General features: G+C 32.2%; 1 protein-coding gene and 1 long non-coding RNA gene across 7 annotated transcripts in view; one reads left to right on the plus strand and one right to left on the minus strand.

The window, feature by feature from the left end:
* Nucleotides 1-6,603: 6,603 nt before the first annotated feature.
* Nucleotides 6,604-18,585, plus strand: part of LOC142241600 (protein groucho-like) — a 61,864-nt gene continuing 49,882 nt past the window's right edge. For 4 of the 6 annotated variants that reach the window (XM_075313386.1, XM_075313387.1, XM_075313385.1 and 1 more), the window contains exons 1-3: nt 8,058-8,477; nt 8,591-8,766; nt 8,840-9,053. In XM_075313386.1, the coding sequence (XP_075169501.1) occupies nt 8,193-8,477; nt 8,591-8,766; nt 8,840-8,930 (552 nt within the window). In that variant the 5' untranslated portion in view covers nt 8,058-8,192 and the 3' untranslated portion in view covers nt 8,931-9,053. Of the gene's footprint in view, nt 6,755-8,057; nt 8,478-8,590; nt 8,767-8,839; nt 9,054-18,585 lie in introns of those variants that run through there. The other 2 variants (XM_075313389.1, XM_075313390.1) reach the window with 2 other exon arrangements.
* Nucleotides 7,262-7,944, minus strand: LOC142241604 (uncharacterized). The gene is made up of 2 exons (XR_012723724.1): nt 7,849-7,944; nt 7,262-7,771 (listed from the first exon to the last, which is right to left on the minus strand). It is a non-coding gene; the product is annotated as an uncharacterized LOC142241604 (long non-coding RNA).

The raw sequence follows: 18,585 nt of genomic DNA on the forward strand, positions 1-18,585 counted from the left end.
TTTAAGGAAATTTCCATCGTATTTTGTAGGCCATGAACTAAACGATTGCTACTTAGAATTTGTAAAATTTCCTTTCGAGTAGTTAATTTTTGTTGAAGATACGAAAAATGAACTAAAATTCTGGAAAATTCTTGTAATAAATTATTGTAAAAATCTTCTTAAATTTACGAGACACTTTTTTTTCTGTGTATGTACATTATTTATATTCTACCCTATAGTAGGGAGCGGCTAGTTTATTATGGAAATACAACTCCATGTTATACTATGTTTTATCAATCATCAGATTACATTTTTAAATAATAATCAGATCCACTTTTGTGTTATAAATTCACAAAAATCAGTTTAATAAATAAATTATTACTTAATTCACATTGCAAATGGCGCCATGTTATGAGTTACGTCAGTTTTTCAACTCGAAAAAAAACAAAGTACCACAAATGGAAAAAATTTCGCTAGTTTTTCGTATATTTTGGTTTTGTATGGAGTTTCAACGCGAAAACCGAACAGAGTACCGGCCTTAACGTGGAATCTAAATCCGAAAAAAAGCAGAAAGCAAAGGAGAGTCTTCCGTGCACTCAGACAGGACAACCCCCTATGGTCATCAGTCGGGATAATGTTCTCCGGGCGATAAAGGCCGCCAAGAACTCCACAGCAATTGGCCCAGATGGCTTGGGTGTTAAAACACATTGGAGAGAATGGAGTTAGATTCCTGGCCCATACCTTCAATGTTTGTCTCAACACTCTCGAAATACCAGACATCTGGAAAATTGGGAAGGTTGTTCCGACCAATTACTCTTTTTTCTCCCGCTACGAAGATTTTGGAAGCTATTCTACTGCCGCACTTTACACAACATCTAATGTTGGCAGAACATCAGCATGGTTTCCGCTCGGACAGGAGTACGACCACTGCGTTGTGTAAATTAACAGCCAACATTGCACGTAGCATTGGACTTGTCTAATGGGGTTCGCAATTTGTCTCTATCCGTGTCGCTATTTTCACAGCAGAATTCGAAGTAGAGGTGTGCGCGTGACACGAAGTTTTCGTGACACTCGTGATTCACGTGATTCGTGAATGAAATTTTGACCAAATAACGTGAATGTGCGTGAATGGGACTGAACAAAAATGTGTCGTGCGTGAACATCAAATTCTGTTCATGAATGTGCGTGAGTAAATTTTTTTCAAAATCACGCTCACGACAAAATTCACGTTCACGAAAAAATTCACATTCACGAAAAATTCACGCTCACGACAAAATTCACGCTCACGAAGAAATTCACATTCACGAAAACTTCACACTCACGATGACATTCACGTTCACGAAAAATTCACTCTCACGAGAAAATTCACGTTCACGAAGAAACTCACATTAACGAAAAATTTACGCTCACGATGAAATTCACGTTCACGAAAAAATTCACATTCACGAATTAATTCAGCCTCACGAGAAATGACACGTTCACGAACCTATTTACGCTCACGACAAATTTTATATCTACAAAAATGTCTTGCTCACGATAAAAAGTATGTATGAAATATCTGAAATACTAAAAATTAGAAATTGTATTGGACTTCATACTAGATTTTATTAAAAACAACATTTTCATTATTCATGTTTCGCAGCTAAAATTTATTTTTTAATAATTAGCTTTAAAAAGTAAGATTTACTCAAGTATATTTTACTAAAATTTTTAACATGTATGTAGTTTCATGGGGTTAAATTTTAAATCCTATGAACATAGTGTACTCAATGAACTATTTGAAATATATGACGCATATTAAGCAAAATGTCCAGTATCGATACTGCTTTCATTTTTATATCGAAAAATTCTGAATAATGTGTTGGGGTATAACTGATGTCGTCATTCCGGTTGTAACACATTGAAATACTGTTCTCATACAGAATAATATTCTGGGTCGTGGTGAAACTCGATCTAGCGATGCCGGTCCGCATGTTGAAACCTAATTTCCGAACGAAGCAAGCTATCGATATAAAACTTGGTATAAGTAGTTGTTATTTATGTAGGTGGATGATATTACAAATGGGCCCCCATATTTGGCTTCCGGAAGAGCAAATTTCCATATGGGTCCTTAGTTATATATAGCTCCCATTTAAACCGCACTAGTAATATGATCTGTTTTGAATAGTATGATTTAGGGAGAATGCAACAACACACACAATTTAACGTAATTTTGGGCCTGGTTTACTTGCTAGATATATCGAGGACAACCATTCGGACGAAAGATTTTTTTCTATGCATTCAAGACATTTTCTACAGCAAAAAAAGCCGTATCTATCGCTATTCTTTATAACGAAGTCAATTGTTTCATGTAGTATTATAATTTCATGTATTATATGATCTTTGACTACATTTTTAAACATAAGCAGCATTTTATTTTTAGATATTGCCACAGATTAGATATGAATCACAGAATTAATAAGAAACAAGAAGCCTTATTTGATTAAACAATAATTGATTTCTTCCGGCACTTTCAATGAATTACTTAATTGGTTGTGGTCGAAACTTAATTTTTTAATTGAGGCAATAATTATTTATTGTATTGTTTATTTATTTATAATTATTGGTTTCTTCGATGAAATAATTTATGGTAACTTTACAAGAGTTTCTGGATTTTAATTATTTTTTCAGGACAATTGAAAGAATAAATAATTGCCACTTTTACCAATGCCATACGATTCTTTTATCAGCAGATTTTGACTTCTTAAAATTGTAAACAACATATTGAAATTTGTTGTTTTTGTTATCGTGATTCAACCTCCTTATTCAGCCATGTATGATACTTAACTTTAGTAGTGTTGCCAAATATATTAATTAATCATTATAACATTTCCTCCTAAAAAGATTTCTTTGTTAACTATATATATGATGTGTACTTATACACAACAATTCATTTTCCTTTCATATCAAATATCGGTGTATATATATAGTAATTTATAATATGAAAAAGAGATAACTTTTGAAATCAATTATAAAAGGTGGTAGAAAATTTTTCCAAAAATCATGCTGGTACGTTTCGTTGTCTTTCAGAGCGTCTAAGAGCATTATTAGGAGTTGATGGTTGAGTTGCTTCGGAGACAGTCTCAGATGGGTCTTCATTTAAGTCTCAGATGGGTCTTCTATCACCAATTGAAAAATATTTGACATATGTGTTTGAATTATACACCTGGACATCATTTTTTGGTAACAGTAAATCATGTCGGGATTTAATCTGTCTACCAAACATCAACATCGCTGGCGATTTTCCAGTTACCGGATGAATAGCTCGCCGGTAAGAAAATAATATTTTTGCCAATTCTTTGCTCATTGAACTTGGGCTGCACTTCGATGCCAATAATTTGTTTTTAAACGTTTGTACATATCGTTCGGCTTGGCCATTAGTTGCTGGATGGTAGGGTGCGCCTAGCTTGTTCTACACCATTCTCTTTGAGAAACTTCTTAAAATCATTTGATACAAATTGTGTACCATGGTCGCTCACAAATATACTTGGAATACCAAATTGGGCAAATATTTCCCGACATTTTTGGATTGTTGTCTCCGTTGTTATGTTGAATCTATGAATATGAAAATATATATATATATCCCCATGAACGGTCCTACATAGTCTGCATGAACGCGCTCGAATAGCTTGCTCGGCCTGGCCCGACAGTGCGTTTCGACCTTCTTTGGATACGGAGATACTAATTGACACGATTCGCTTTTAGCTACTAAATTCTCAATATCGTTGTCCATTTGGTTCCACCATACATAGACTCTTGCTAAACTTTTCATGCCGCGTAAAATGCAGCAATTATTCAAAGAAAATTCCGTTTGAGTTATTCCAAAACGGTCTTTACTATTATATTCGCAACCATATGTCAAGCACTTTAACAAAGTTTTTACCTCCGAATCCATCTTTGTTGCATACCTTAGTTACTCAGCAGTAACGGGTAAATTTCTTCTTCCACAACATGGACTTCATCGATGAACTCGTCGGTTTCAGGAGTTGGTAAACGCGACATAGCATCTGCATTTGAATTTTCTTGCATTGAATATCATAATTGAACTGCTCTAAAAATATAGCATAATGTTGCATTCTTGTTGCTGAATATACTGGTAGTCCTTTCTTTGGTGAGAAAATTTGCGATATTGCTCTATTGTCTGTAATTAGAGTAAATTTCTTACCAAATAAATAATTGTAAAATTTACGGACACCATAAATTATAGCGTACGCCTTTCTATCTACTTTTTGCTGTGTTCTACTAAGGATCTGTGACGCGAATTGTATGGGGTTTTCAGTGCCATCTTCGAAAATGTGACTAAGTCCTTCGCCCACACCTGTGGGGCTAGCGTCGACTGCTAATGTTATTGGTAACCTTGGGTCGTAATGGGCTAGAACCGTATCGGACGGCATTTGAGTTTTAATTTCATTAACCGCTGCTTCACATTCTTTTTTAAAACAAAATTGTGCACCATTTTGCAATAAACGGTTTACTGGAAATGCAATATCGGCGAGGTTTTTCACGAATCTACCATAGTAATTAATAAGGCCTAGAAAAGCACGGACTTCATCTTTGTTCGATGGTATTTTCATTTGTTGTATTGCTTGTACTTCACTTTCCATGCGCTTAATGCCCGATTTATTTATCACATAACCACAGTAAACAATTCCGACTTATCAAGATTTATTCGCATATTGTACTTACACAATCTTTTTAAAACTTCGTCTAGCCTGTACAAGTTTGATCGTGTGGAGCAGTATTCTTGATATCGTCTAAAAAGACTGAAACGCCAGGAATGTCGCTCAGAATTTGTTCCATTAACCTTTGAAATTTTGCAGGTGCACTGGCTATACCATAACATACATCATCCGAGTTGGTTGGTATAAGCCTTTGTGTGTAACATATTTAATGTAAAGGTGAGTACTAAGTTCGGTTTTTTCACCAAAACACTAAATTAAAAGTACAAAAATATATATGAAGACGATTATATTTTTATCAAGTTTTGCCAAATAGTGGATGGAACATATACAAGGAATTAATTGCGATGCATTTTATATTTCTGAACTAATTAATTTAGAAAAGTAATCGTGAAAACTGGCTGGTTTTCAGCTTGAAAACGGAACATAGTACTCAGCTTTAACAAATGTCTGTCATTTGGATGAATTTCCAGTTGTAAGTACGCCTTCGTCAAATCAATTTTGGAAAATTTTGCGCCTCACGCCATCTTGCTGAAAAGTTCCTCAATCGTAGGAAGAGGATACTCATCTAATACTAAAAACGGGTTAAGGGTTACTTTGTAGTCGCCGCATATTCTTACCGTCCCATTCTTTTTTGGCACAATAACCACGGGGGTACCCCATTCGTTTTTCTCAACTTTTTCAAATAAGCCATCAGCAACATGCTCATCCAATTGTTTTTCAACGGCTTCCATTAGAGGAAATGGCACCCTTCTCGCCTTCACAAATTTTGGTGTTAGGTCCGGCTTCAGATACAAACGGGCTTGAAGTTCTTTTATTTTGCCAACTGATTTTGAAACCTCTAAAGGGTATTTTGCAAGCATTTTTTTAATTTTTGTTCCATAACCAATTTGTATTGAATTAAGAACTTCTCTACAATCATCGCCTTTAATTATTTCGTCCAAATTGAGCTTTATTTGACGCAACCAATCTTGCCCCATCAATTGCTTTCGATCCGACTTGACAATGTACAACTTCAATTTCTCGTTATGACATTGATCTATGTTCACCCGAATGAAGCCTACACATTTTAGTTTCGTACCACAATAGCTTGTAAGTTGTATATCTGATGTTTCGACAGTAAATTTCGAGAAATAATTCTTTGCGTCATTTAAATTTATTATGGAGACAGGAGCATCCGTGTCCATTTCGAAATCAATCAAGCGAACATTGATTTTTAAAGGAACCAAAATTTTCATACGTAATTTTGTTGGGCTTTGTGTTTCTGCAATCTACTGAATTTCCGTCATACTTAAATTTAGGCGGATATCACCACTGAAACCGTAGATATTAACCGGTTTATATTCATATCCGGTTTACAAAGAAAATTGAAAAAATTTTCCAAAAAAATCGCGCGATTTTTTTAAAAAAAATTTTCGCCTGCGACGCTTTATACATCCAAATTGCAGTTAAAACCAGAAATATTTATTCATGTGCATCAATAGCCAGGTTAAAAAATACTTTCCGTCTGAGGCGCTTTTTACATATACATTCTTCTTACAACCGAATATATAAACCAATTTATATCCATATCCGTTAAAAAACAAGTTCCCCCGCGGCGCTTTTTTTATATCGAAATTCTTTAGAACCGGATATATTAACGGATTTATATCCATATCCGGTTTAAAAAGATTTATTTTTCAAAATTCGCGTGTTTTTGTTTTTGCAAATTGTGACTTTCCAAACAAACGATTCACTACAACCATGTTGCCATAACCGGTTTAAAACCCCTTCTGTTTTATTCTACCCGAAAAACAACTTTTAAATAAAAATTAGTATAATAGTTTACTACAAGGCATATTAATTAAAGGTAAAGTCACGAGCAAACGTGTGTACAACCCATGATATTTAGAAAGTCAAACTGAAATGACAGGTCACTTAAGTTGACATTTTGTGTATGTGTAGTGTTGTTGTATTGTTGAACGCCTATCTAAAATGTAAAAATTAAATGTCCAATGTTTTTTTTTCTTGATTGATATGGATAATGGAACAAAGTTATGGTCTGATGATGGATAAAGGTGAGTACTAAGTTTGACTTTAGCCCCTAAAATCAAAAATAAATATGTAAAAATCAGTATAAAATTAAACCTGCTTGGAGAAAAAAGCTTAAAATGGTTATTAATAGCAAAAACTGGTGATTTTGGCGGCTAAACTATATCTTAAAACCACCCTTAAGAGTAAGAATAAATATTCTTCTGTAAAGGCTGGCGGAAAGATTGCTGCCCCGACAAGACGACATTAGCAGATGGCCAATTTGACAAAATTTAAAAATCATGTCATAATGTCTAGTTCAAAAATACTCCTTGATAAATGTAAAAGATTTGCAAAATGAATTCGATAAGAATAGACTTATACATAAGCTAGCCTATAGACTTATACATAAGCTAGCCTACTTGAAATTTAATCGATTTTCAATATGATTTAAATCCAGACTTTGGGAAAACAATATAGAAGTCTGTATTTGACCCTAGGTTCAATAAATTCGAGATTGATAGATCTACTACCAACTCAATTTACTACGAACCTTTTATTTTCTTAGTATTTATTGGTTTTATTTAATAAGAAGCAATTTATGAGAGTAGTTGTTGTAGTTTATCCACTCCATGGTTTTAGGCTGAAATAAAAAAACAATAACAATGATTAAAGAACAAAACGAATGAAGAAAAGAGGAAGCACGCTCAAAATAAACCGAGCCAACTGCTTTCAAATCAATGATTTGACGGTGGCAAATGAAAAGAGATATGTATGTGAATTTATTTCGGCATGAGCCATCTATCATGAAAAAACCCCTTTTTTGGGAAGGTTCAAGTGTGCTTCATTGTTGGGTTTAATGAACTGCCTGAATTTATTCTGATAATTGGTTGATAGTTTTGCTGCAAGTAGAGGATGCTGATGAGGAATGTGGTAATTCCGAAACGCGCGTCCATCCAACCATCTTCTATATCTATATGGCTTTGCCCAAATAAATTTGACAAACATTGTTTTCCTCTGTTGGTTAAGCTACACTTGTAGTGTAGTCAATGTATGGTTTTAAGCTGAAATAAAAAACAACAATGAGTAAATGTATCCCATTAATAAAAATTTCACAATTATGTAATAACTACAATCATACCAGAAAAAGCCAATGATTTTCTCCTATTAACATAATATTAACATAATATGCCTAAATATCTTTCGTTCATATTGATAGTACAGTAGAGCCACAAATCGACTTTTCAGTAAACGTCGAATGTGAATTTTGTAAAATTAAAAAAAAAATGATTTTAAAACTTTCAACAGAATTTTCATAAAAAGTTTACATCTTTTTATTTGATTAAAATATCCATATTATTTACATTTCAAATATTATATTGAATCCAGAAACGGCACTGATTTTATATATTTGTGGTTAAAAAGGCGTTGTAAATTCGCTCAAAATCGGAATTGGTTTGACGGCAGATATCTTGTTTTGTTTTTATGATATATGTTGTGATATCAGAAGTAACAGTTTTTTCAATTGTTTTTCCCAACACATGTTCAATCACGGTTGATGATTCACAAATACACGTGCAGCAGGTACCAGGAGTTCCACCACAGCCTATGGGTGCTTTAGGACCACTAGGAGGACCATTTGGTGCATTCGGTGCTTCCATGGGTTTACCCCATGGACCACAGGGTCTGTTAAAAGCCCCTCCGGAGCACCATAGACCCGATATAAAGCCAACAGGCTTGGAAGGTCCAGCGAGTGCTGAAGAACGATTGGTAAGTTCATATAATATACATGTAATGTTTATACCCAAACATATGAAAAACAGTATTTTTCGTCCGTGTATAATGCATTATAATGAAGTCGTTCTTTTTTGTTATTCTTGCAGGAATCACATTCACCTCGACCAAATGGCGAACATATGTCTATGGAAGGTCGGGACAGGGAAAGTCTAAATGAAGAACGATTGGACAAACCGGTTAGTAGCGGCCGCCATCAGACAGGTCACCTTCCCGGTCTGGCTCAAGTTCATCAAGATCAACTTCCAGCCTTAAGACAAAAGATGTAAGAATAGCTTCTCAAATCGAATTGTTTTGTATATAAGATTTAAATTCACGTTTCTTGTTTTTTCGAAAAGTTGGATAAACCTGACACACCGGGAGTCAAAGCTCGAACTCTCACACCTAATGCTGCACCAGCAGTTCAGGGTGTTAGTCCCAAGCAATTGATGCCACAAGATGGCCCTCCGCCAGCTGGCTATCCAGCATCTCCTTACCAGCGACCAGCTTATCCTTACCAGAGACCACCCTCCGATCCGGCTTATGGAAGCCTCCAAAATAAACCAATACTAGGTGCGTATAAGTATTCTACTCTACATTTAAAGTATGCCAAAAAAGGAAAACAACATACCCCTATTGCATACTTAAATTGGTCGTAGTTTTCATTTCGATATCTATTCCAAAAAATGAATTTTACAGGAAATAAGTTCAAAGTTTTTTTTAGGAATTTCTCAATGTAAATGTAAAATTCACTTTTTCGGTTTTAAAATCATGTTTATTTTAGATTTTTTAGTATGTTCGAATTTAAAATAGTAATAATGGAACATGGCTAAAAAATTCTAAGTGTTGAATTACACACCATGCGTTGATGGAAGGGTTGATTTGTTTCTGTATGCGGTAGGCTATTCGAGCTTTTGACTTCAAAGAGAAATTTCAACTATTCAATCATCGGACGCATTGTATGTAATTCAACCTTTAGACCACTTTAGACCGAACAAAGCCTTTTGTCCTTTTTGGATTGGAAATTTTTAAAGCCTTAGGGTTCTTTAGTCACAGGCTACCATATCTTTTGATAAAAGTGTCCAATAAATTCGAACTTTTGACATCGGTCCGAATAAAAAACAACGAACTCCATCGAAAAATGCTAAGTCGACTTAGCGTACTCTGGAAGGAGGACATCGATATAATAACAAAATTAAATTTGTTATTATGATTTATCGTACGATATAATCTAGCAGTCATAAAAAGTAAAGGTTATTTTTTTAACATTTAATCAATGGATAATTGTGATATAAGAAAATGGACCAGCCATAAATTTATTGAAAAATAAAAAGTTCATTGTACAATTTTACAATATTTTTTTTGGGTTGAAAATTTTACAGATTCTTTTTCAATTTTAAGATTTTTGTTTAAGAACCTTATTCTAAAGAATATTCTACACCTAAAATAATATTGTTTTATATAATCAGGCAAATCAATCTTGCTACTTAAACCCAAAAGTCTACTTCGAAGATTTTTTCCATGGTCTAAAGTCGATCCATTTATATGTTGGAATATTGATTCCAGTTTTTTGATTTTCCCCAGAAAATCGGTGGACGGCTTTTTTAAATAGCCTTTAGATACATGATCTACCCATAATGCAGTATTTTCCTTGCTTTCTAATATTGAGTTTTCAATATTAAGTTTTTTAATTATGTAACCGGCAATGTACTCCAACGCATCGCTTTGTAGTGTACCAAAATCTGTAAAACCGTCCAATTGCAAATCAATAGGTTCTATCAAGTTATTTTCTTCCATTTCCATGGAATTGTTATCTTCTACAACGCAGCCCGCTACGTCACTCCAATCACAGGATGCGTCTTTTGTGAAACTTTTGTTTATTTCATTTGGAGAAAGGAGCCACTCAGTAGAGTCACCTTCGACATTTCCCGTATTAGAGAGATTTTCTGTATTGTGGGCTGAAATGAAAAATATATTTTTGTTTAATATATGTTGTTTAATATAGGCAACTTTTTCATTTGGAGGTATTTGTTTAAGGAACTTTTTATAAAAGTTTCTAAATTACAATTCATCTTACCTAAAAGGTATTTTCTGAGGCGAAACTTAAACTCCTTCGGTGTTGGATGGTCATTAAGACCACCTTTGCTCCGCAATGCTCCAAAAAAATGTTCGAGTACATCTTGATTTAGTCTATACGTTAGAATATATTTCATCCCATATTTGTCGTTAAGGTAATCATATAAACCGCATAAGGCATTATTGCTGGTGATAATGCCAATCGTTGATGAGATGTATAAACTCCGCAGTTTCCTTAGCTTTGTATAGGCTGTAGCCAAGTGAAATGCATCTTTGAATTGCACAAGCTGTGCTATTGGACATTAATTGGGCGGCAAGTTTTACTTTTTGTCTTCCTATAATGTAAATTAATGTATGCATATTAATGCATACACAGAGATAATTTTTTATTTGATTTATTTATTTATTAAAATGTTATTTGGTATAATTTGATTAAAAAGTTAATTGTGTCAGTTAATTGTATCCTTAATTATATGCAAAATTGTATACAAAATTCTGTGATGATTTCCCCATATCGTAGTTATATTCAGAATAACTACGTATACAGTGATTTCTTGAAACCAAATGATTTTTTTTGCTTAACATTTTAATGAAATAGTTTTATTAAAATGTTTCTAAGGATATACATAAAAGCAAAACGAGAACAAAAAATGTTAAGCGGTTTGCAAAAAAAAAAAAAAATCATTTGCTTTAAAGAAATCAAAAAAACGAATACTTATGTGATTCGCTGTACATATCTTGGTGAGATCTAACCAGTATCCTTATAAAATCGCCACTGCTAAGTTGCAAAATTATTGTCCTATATCTCGAATACATATGTATCGCCCGATGAATCATAAATGCTTTATATTTCCCATATTTATGTACTAACATTGTGTTTCATCCCAGGGCGTTAGCCGATTAAAATTTTAGTTCTACAGATTTTGACAATTTCATTAAATTTAAAGAATTTTTCTAAATTATTAAAGTCAAGTTGACCTTAGCCCAAAATTTTTTCTTTCATGTTATGATACCCACTTTAACTCCAATCATTTACTTATAAGTACAACGCGACTTCATTGAAAAGTTTATCGACTTTTGGACACGGAAAAAATCTTTATATTAGAGAAATGCGTCTTCTATGCTAAGCAAAATTTGCGTTCGTATTTTAAGGACATGAAATCTTTCACCTCACGACAATATTTTTTTCAGTGTACTTACTTACTTGTTTTATTTGAATACATTGTTTTATTTCAATACATTTTCAACTTTAATTTTTTAATTTCAAAAATTTTGGTGTTATTTTGGTGATATTTTTGCTGTGTATGCTAGTTCAATACTTACCTGGGCCGGAAACACTTAAATGATCAGTATTTAATTTGTGAACAATAGAAACATCACTAGTAGAAGTGAGTTTCAACATTTCGGCGATGGTAACTGATTTGAGATGGTCATCCCCAATAATAAAACCATGATCCAAGTAATGATTTCGAATTAATTTAAGAAGGTGGGGCGCATCAGCAAACACGAAAATCTTTTCATCTTTACAGGCAGGGCTCTCAAACCAAGGTCGGTCTAAAAACAAATTCAGTTATTTTTTCAACTAAATTTTATCATACAATTTCGTTACCCGGCGTAACTTGTAAATTTTTCCATAACGACCGATTTGTTGCACCCATATCACAAGTTATACAAACGACGGTAAAGCCGGCGTCGTAAAGCTGGGAAATTAAATTGTTCAGTATTGTTACGTCCATAGGTGTATCGTAATTAAAATATATAGGCTGTTTCCAGGATTTCCAAAGGCCCCTAACCATAGCGACTTGGACGTACTTAGCAGGATTTCTGACATAATCATCACATGGTTCGTATTCGTATCTTTCCATGACCTTCATTTCATCAAATGATAATACACATAACTTATCTTCTTGCGACATATCCGCTTTGTACCTAAGAAAATCTAAGGCAGCGTCTAAAATACCCTCTCTTACTTCAATTTTACGGCTCCATCGCTGCAAAGTCGAAACTGATGGTAATGGAAACCCTTTTTTATACAGATGATTATACGCTCTTGGCCCAGCGGCGTGTAAACAAATAGCATTTGATATATCTTTCCATTCCAATTGTATTGATTTTGGACACATTATTTTTTTTATTTGGCCATCAGTGAATACAGACCGCATACAAGACACTACTTTGTTGGCTTGATAAAGCTGTATTTCCAAGTCCTTAATTTGATTTTGCAATTCGATTAGCTGAGTTTTATTTTCTTTCACTTTTGGAATTTCTTGATACTCCACAGTGGCACTGTTGGCAAATTTATTATTTTAATTGATAAAAAAGTATCGAAATATTTTGCGCTTACTCTGTCTGTGTCCCTTTATTTATTTTTTCCACAATATGTCTATAATAATAAAAAATATAATTTATATATATATATATATATATATATATATATATATATATATATATATATATATATATATATATATATATATATATATATATATATATATATATATATATATATATATATATATATATATATATTTACTCCCTGCGCATAATTTGGGGTCCTAAAAAAAGCATAATTTTTTCGCTGTGGTTGGGTTAATTACCTCTATAATATTACATTTAAACTAATTTCCCCAATTTTTGACCCCACAATTATGATATATATCCCATTTTACATACAACGCATTCTTTCGAGACAATTTCTACATTTTCCGTTTACTTCGAGGACGCGTCCTCAAAGACACCGAAGCGTATATGAAAAATATATGGAGAATCGTGTTGCCACATTTTTGTACACGTTTTCATTTTAACACGCCGGCTTTGATTTTATAGTGTGTCAACACATCCATGGCGAATGTCGGTAGGCGATATCACATACATTTCTTATGGAACACATACATTTCTTATCGAGCAACAACAGAGGTTCGCGACGAAAAACCAACATTCAAAAAGTTGTAACTCAATCAAAATCATTTTGAAGAATACAATAGTCTCTTTCCCTATCTCAAACGAAGGCGTATTTCAAACGAAAGAAATTCGATTTTGAAAACAAATAACTTCATATGTTGTTGTCGAGTAGGAGTCGAACACATGAATTTAAAATATTCAAGTCAAAAATTTTAAATATACATTTTTAAGGTGGGTATTAATTAAGAGTTTATCTGCTAAAATCAAAAATAAATCTGTAAAAAAGTATACAAGTTAATTCTTTGATGAAAATTTTATTATAATTTGATTGAGAATATCAACTTTTCACAAAGTATATATTCTTTAAAATGGATTACTAAAGAAAATTAGTATTGAAAAATGATGATTTTAGCGGCTAAATTCGAATTTACTACCAGTCTTTAAAAAATCCAAGCGAAATTAACTTTCAAAAGTAGAAACCCTCAAACTGAATCGGGTGATATTTTTCTAACGAATAGGTTCTGTACGATAATGTGGATTTTTAGCAAGTTCACTCAAAAAAAGTAAACCCTATATTTCACTAATACGGCGTTCTCCCCAAGCATGTCTTGGGGTTTGAAATGTTTTCCTTTTATAAAAATTTCAAAACGAGTCGTTTTCCCCATATAAAAAATTAAGTCCAAAACACAAGTTTTCCTCAAAAACACGTCAATTTTAGAATGTGAACCCTCCTAATTTGGAATATACCCCGAATAACATACCAATTTCAAAATATATGTCAAATTATTGATATAAATTTCATAGAAAAAAAGGAATAAACAAAGGCTTTGAAGAACATGGACATGTGAAAATAACATACATTTTTTTCCCCTTTGCGCTCGCGGTAATAATTTGAACATACGTTGCATATATGTGAATTTCGAGTAAATGTGAATTTCTAGTTTCCATAGTAAAGCTGAGTACTATGTTCAGTTTTCAAGCTGAAACCCAGCTTGTTTTCACGGTTACTTTTTTTAATTAACTAATTTAGAAATATAAAATTATTTGCAATCAATTCCTTGGATCTATTCCATCCATTATTTGGCAAGACTCGATCAAAATATAATCGTCTTCATAAATATATTTGTAGTTTTAACTTAGTGTTTTGGTGAAAAAACCGAACATAGTACTCACCTTAACTGTCAAACTGAAACATCTCAACTCGGTGTAAACGGTGAAATGTTTTGGAAAAATAAATGAAGAAAACGAGTCAGTAGGATCATAGCATAAAGCTGATATAATTTTTGTTTTGTCCATGGAATTATTACGTTTTAACAAAGTTTCAACGACTTAAATAATTATTTGCGTACGTTAGTTAAATTAACTAAAACAGAGGAATACATTATACATAAATGAAGCATTAAGATTAACTAAGTTCGTGTATCTCCCAAAAAACGTTCTGAATTTCTTAAAATTTGTAAATTTTACCAAAAATGCGCCCATCATGAACTTCATATGGTACTAATGACATTCTTGCAATTTTTAACTCAATGTTTTTCCTTCAAACTACAAAATTTTCTTTAATATTAAAAAAAAAATAATTATGTATAAATTTTTTTTTTATTAAAATTATTTACTTATTTTTGTGAAAACTGCGTGACATTTGCGTTTCTAATGCAGTTTAGTTAACATTTTCTACAACGAATATATTTTTTATAAAATTAACAAAAATTTTCCTTTCTGGTGTTTTTTCAATTTTAATGTATTGTAACTTTGTAGGGAATGAACCAAAGCAACATTTGAAAAAGTTTGTATTCGTTGAAATGAGTAATTAAAGAAAAGTAACATTGAATAAATGGCTATTTTAGCGATATGGAGCGATTTAATGCTGTCCTTAAAACAAAACGCAACGATCTAAAGAATTAATTCGAATAAAAATCTTGGTCAAAATTTGATTAAAATTTACAAATGATTCATTTGTTTAAATATGTATATATTCTATGTGGAATTTTGATCATATGGCGTATTTTTTTATATTTCCCATTAGATGTTTTTTTTTACCTTAAGGCCGGTACTCTGTTCGGTTTTCGCGTTGAAACTCCATACAAAACCAAAAAATGCGAAAAATTTGCGAAATTTTTTCCATTTGTGATACTTTGTTTTTTCGTGTTGAAAAACTGACGTTTATAGCACGGCGCCATTTGCAATGTGAATTAAGAAATAATTTATTTATTAAAAACTATTTGTGCGGGTTTATAAATCAAACACGGACCATATTTTTGTTCCGAAACTATACAAAGGATCAAAGGAATAGCAGATCAATTGCCCAAGGAAAAATAAAATGTTATTTTGTAAAAACAAGCAACAACCACCAACTTAATCCAATATCGCTCCCTGTAATATAGCGCTCCAAGCTACCTAAAAAAACGCCGCTTTCTATGTGCGAAATAATGCTTTCCATAAAAATTTTTCGCAAGAATGAACATAGTACCGGCCTTAAAGGCCGGTACTATGTTCATTCTTGCTATAAACGTGCTATAAACGTCAGTTTTTCAACACGAAAAAACAAAGTATCACAAATGGAAAAAATTTCGCAAATTTTTCGCATTTTTTGGTTTTGTATGGAGTTTCAACGCGAAAACCGAACAGAGTACCGGCCTTTATTATTTATTTTTTCGGAGGAATCGGTATATCTTGTGCAGTTAAGCGTTAATTACGCTATGGTTACGAGGTGTATGCGTATTCGAAAGAAATTTGACACAACCCAATAAACACAGGATGAGCGTTTTTCAAATGCAACAACTTTTCAGTTTGAGGGTAAATATAATTTTCAACATAAATTCAACTTGACTTGAAATAGCTCATCTTCAATACATCTTCAAATTGTTTGCGAATTACTTCCAATTTGCCAAAATGTTGACGAAATCTTTGAAAAGGTGTTGAAGATAATATGAGAAAACTTTGACAAAACACTACCCTAAAATGCAACGAAAAAACCATGTGGTTTTCAATACCTAGTTGTGCAACGTGGTCAATTGCAAGAAATAAAAAAAAATGGAAAATTTTAGACAAATAACCAAATAGTTTATAAAAATAGGTAAGTGAAAATAAAAAATGAAATAAAACTTTAAGGAAGTCACGAAATGTATATCTCTTTGCAGAAAACTGAAATTATGGATTCTACGTTCTTGAAAACATTAAAAAGCTGGCGGATGAAAAAATTGTGGACAATTAACTGGAACTGCTTCAAATAGTTTATAATAATTGGTACGTCAATATGAAAAATTAAATCAACACTTTAGAGAAGTCACTAAATTTAAATCTCTTTACAGAAAACTAAAATCTTTGGATGCTACATTCATTAAGAAGCTGACCAATGAAAAATGAGTGGCTTATCGACAAGAAAAAGTTTCCAGACAAGAAAAAGTTTCCAGAAACATTACAAGTGCAACCTATTAAAATTGTTAAAAACAACAAATTGTTGAAATCAACAACTTCTGGATGAACATGTGCATCACATCGTCAGTTTAATTCATATGCTATTATCAGTTTAAAATGGATATTTTGTGAATTCCTTCTGCTGGAAATCAATTCTAACACGCGGTCCAGTACGTTCCTAATTTCAAATTGCCCGCATGTTAATAAATGTTAATGCTGTTTTATGACACCAAAAGGAAGGAAATCGAATTATCAATGCAAAAGTGTTTACTAATAATGTTTAAGATATTTAAAGTTTTGTTGTTTTTTTTTTTTTTTTTTTTTCTTATTTGTTGATATGTTTAATACGATTATTATTTATCAATTGGTAATGTAGTGTATTATGTAGTGTAGTGTATTATTATATATTTTATTTTGATGAAAATTAATAAATTATACAAAATTCATAGAATTTTGGCTTTGTATTTGCAACGATGTTAATTTTGAATTTGACTCGCATCGAAAATTGTTTGACAAATTATTGAGTAGCGATGCATTTCAATTTGAGGATAACACTTGAGATATTATTGCTAATGTGTTGAATTTCACTGTTGAAGGCCGGTATGCACCTCTAGCGAAATTTTCGGTAGCAAAAATTTATTTAAGTCTACAACAACAAAAAACAGGGCTGTGTACACAAATTTTAAACCATCTAATCGCTTTTAAAAATTGTTAATATATGTTCCAAATATTCCTCAAATAAATTGTTTATTATTTACAGACCTTTTAAAACTTTTACGCACACAATGATTGTAATAAATTAAATGTTTGCTGCCAAAAATATACTTTTGACAACCCTGTTATTTTCATTAGAGGTGCGTACCAGTTTACGAAATTGAACGCTACCGAAAATTTCGTTAGCATAAATAGCAATGCATTTCTTATGGGAGTGAAATTTTTCGCTAGAGGTGCATACCGGCCTTGAGGGTAATGTCTGTTTTTTGTTGAGAACGCGATTTTCTCAACAATTTCTCAACTTGAATATTACCCTAATCCTTTGAAAAAATGTTTGAGAAATTGTTGAAATTTAGCATTTTTCAAACGTTTGTGTTTATTGGGAATTCTTAAAATTCAACAACTTGGCAATACTGATGCCGTTATACTGACATGCTATAGATCTATTTCACTCGATCATTCAACTTCGTATGTGAGGTAGAATGAGAAAGAGATGTTTGTGCTATATGTGATATTAATATTAACATAAATCAAACGAAACCAATAAATCAAGGCCTTACCAACAAATCCAAAAAATGTTCATATATTTAAATTTTCAATTACCGATATCTCAGAAACTAAACATTTTTTGACAAAATTGTTACTTAACATTTTCTCTTTGAAATATACTATTTATACCAACTATGTACTTTTTTGTCAAATTTTGTAAAAAATGGAGCAATTTATTCAAGAAGTGGTCAAATATTTAAAATTTCAACGTTCGATATCTCGAAAACTAAACATTTTTCACAAAATTGTTACTTAACATTTTCTCTTTAAAATATACTATTTATATCACCTATGTACTTTTTTTTAAATTTTGTAAAAACAGGAGCTATTTATTTAAAAATGTTTAAATATATAAAACTTCAACGTTCGATACCTCGAAAACTACGCCTTTTTGACAAAATTGCTACTTAACATTTTCTCTTCAAAATATACTATGTATACCCATTAG

This window comes from Haematobia irritans, chromosome 5 (assembly GCF_050003625.1).
Source record: "Haematobia irritans isolate KBUSLIRL chromosome 5, ASM5000362v1, whole genome shotgun sequence".
Lineage (NCBI taxonomy): Eukaryota > Metazoa > Arthropoda > Insecta > Diptera > Muscidae > Haematobia > Haematobia irritans.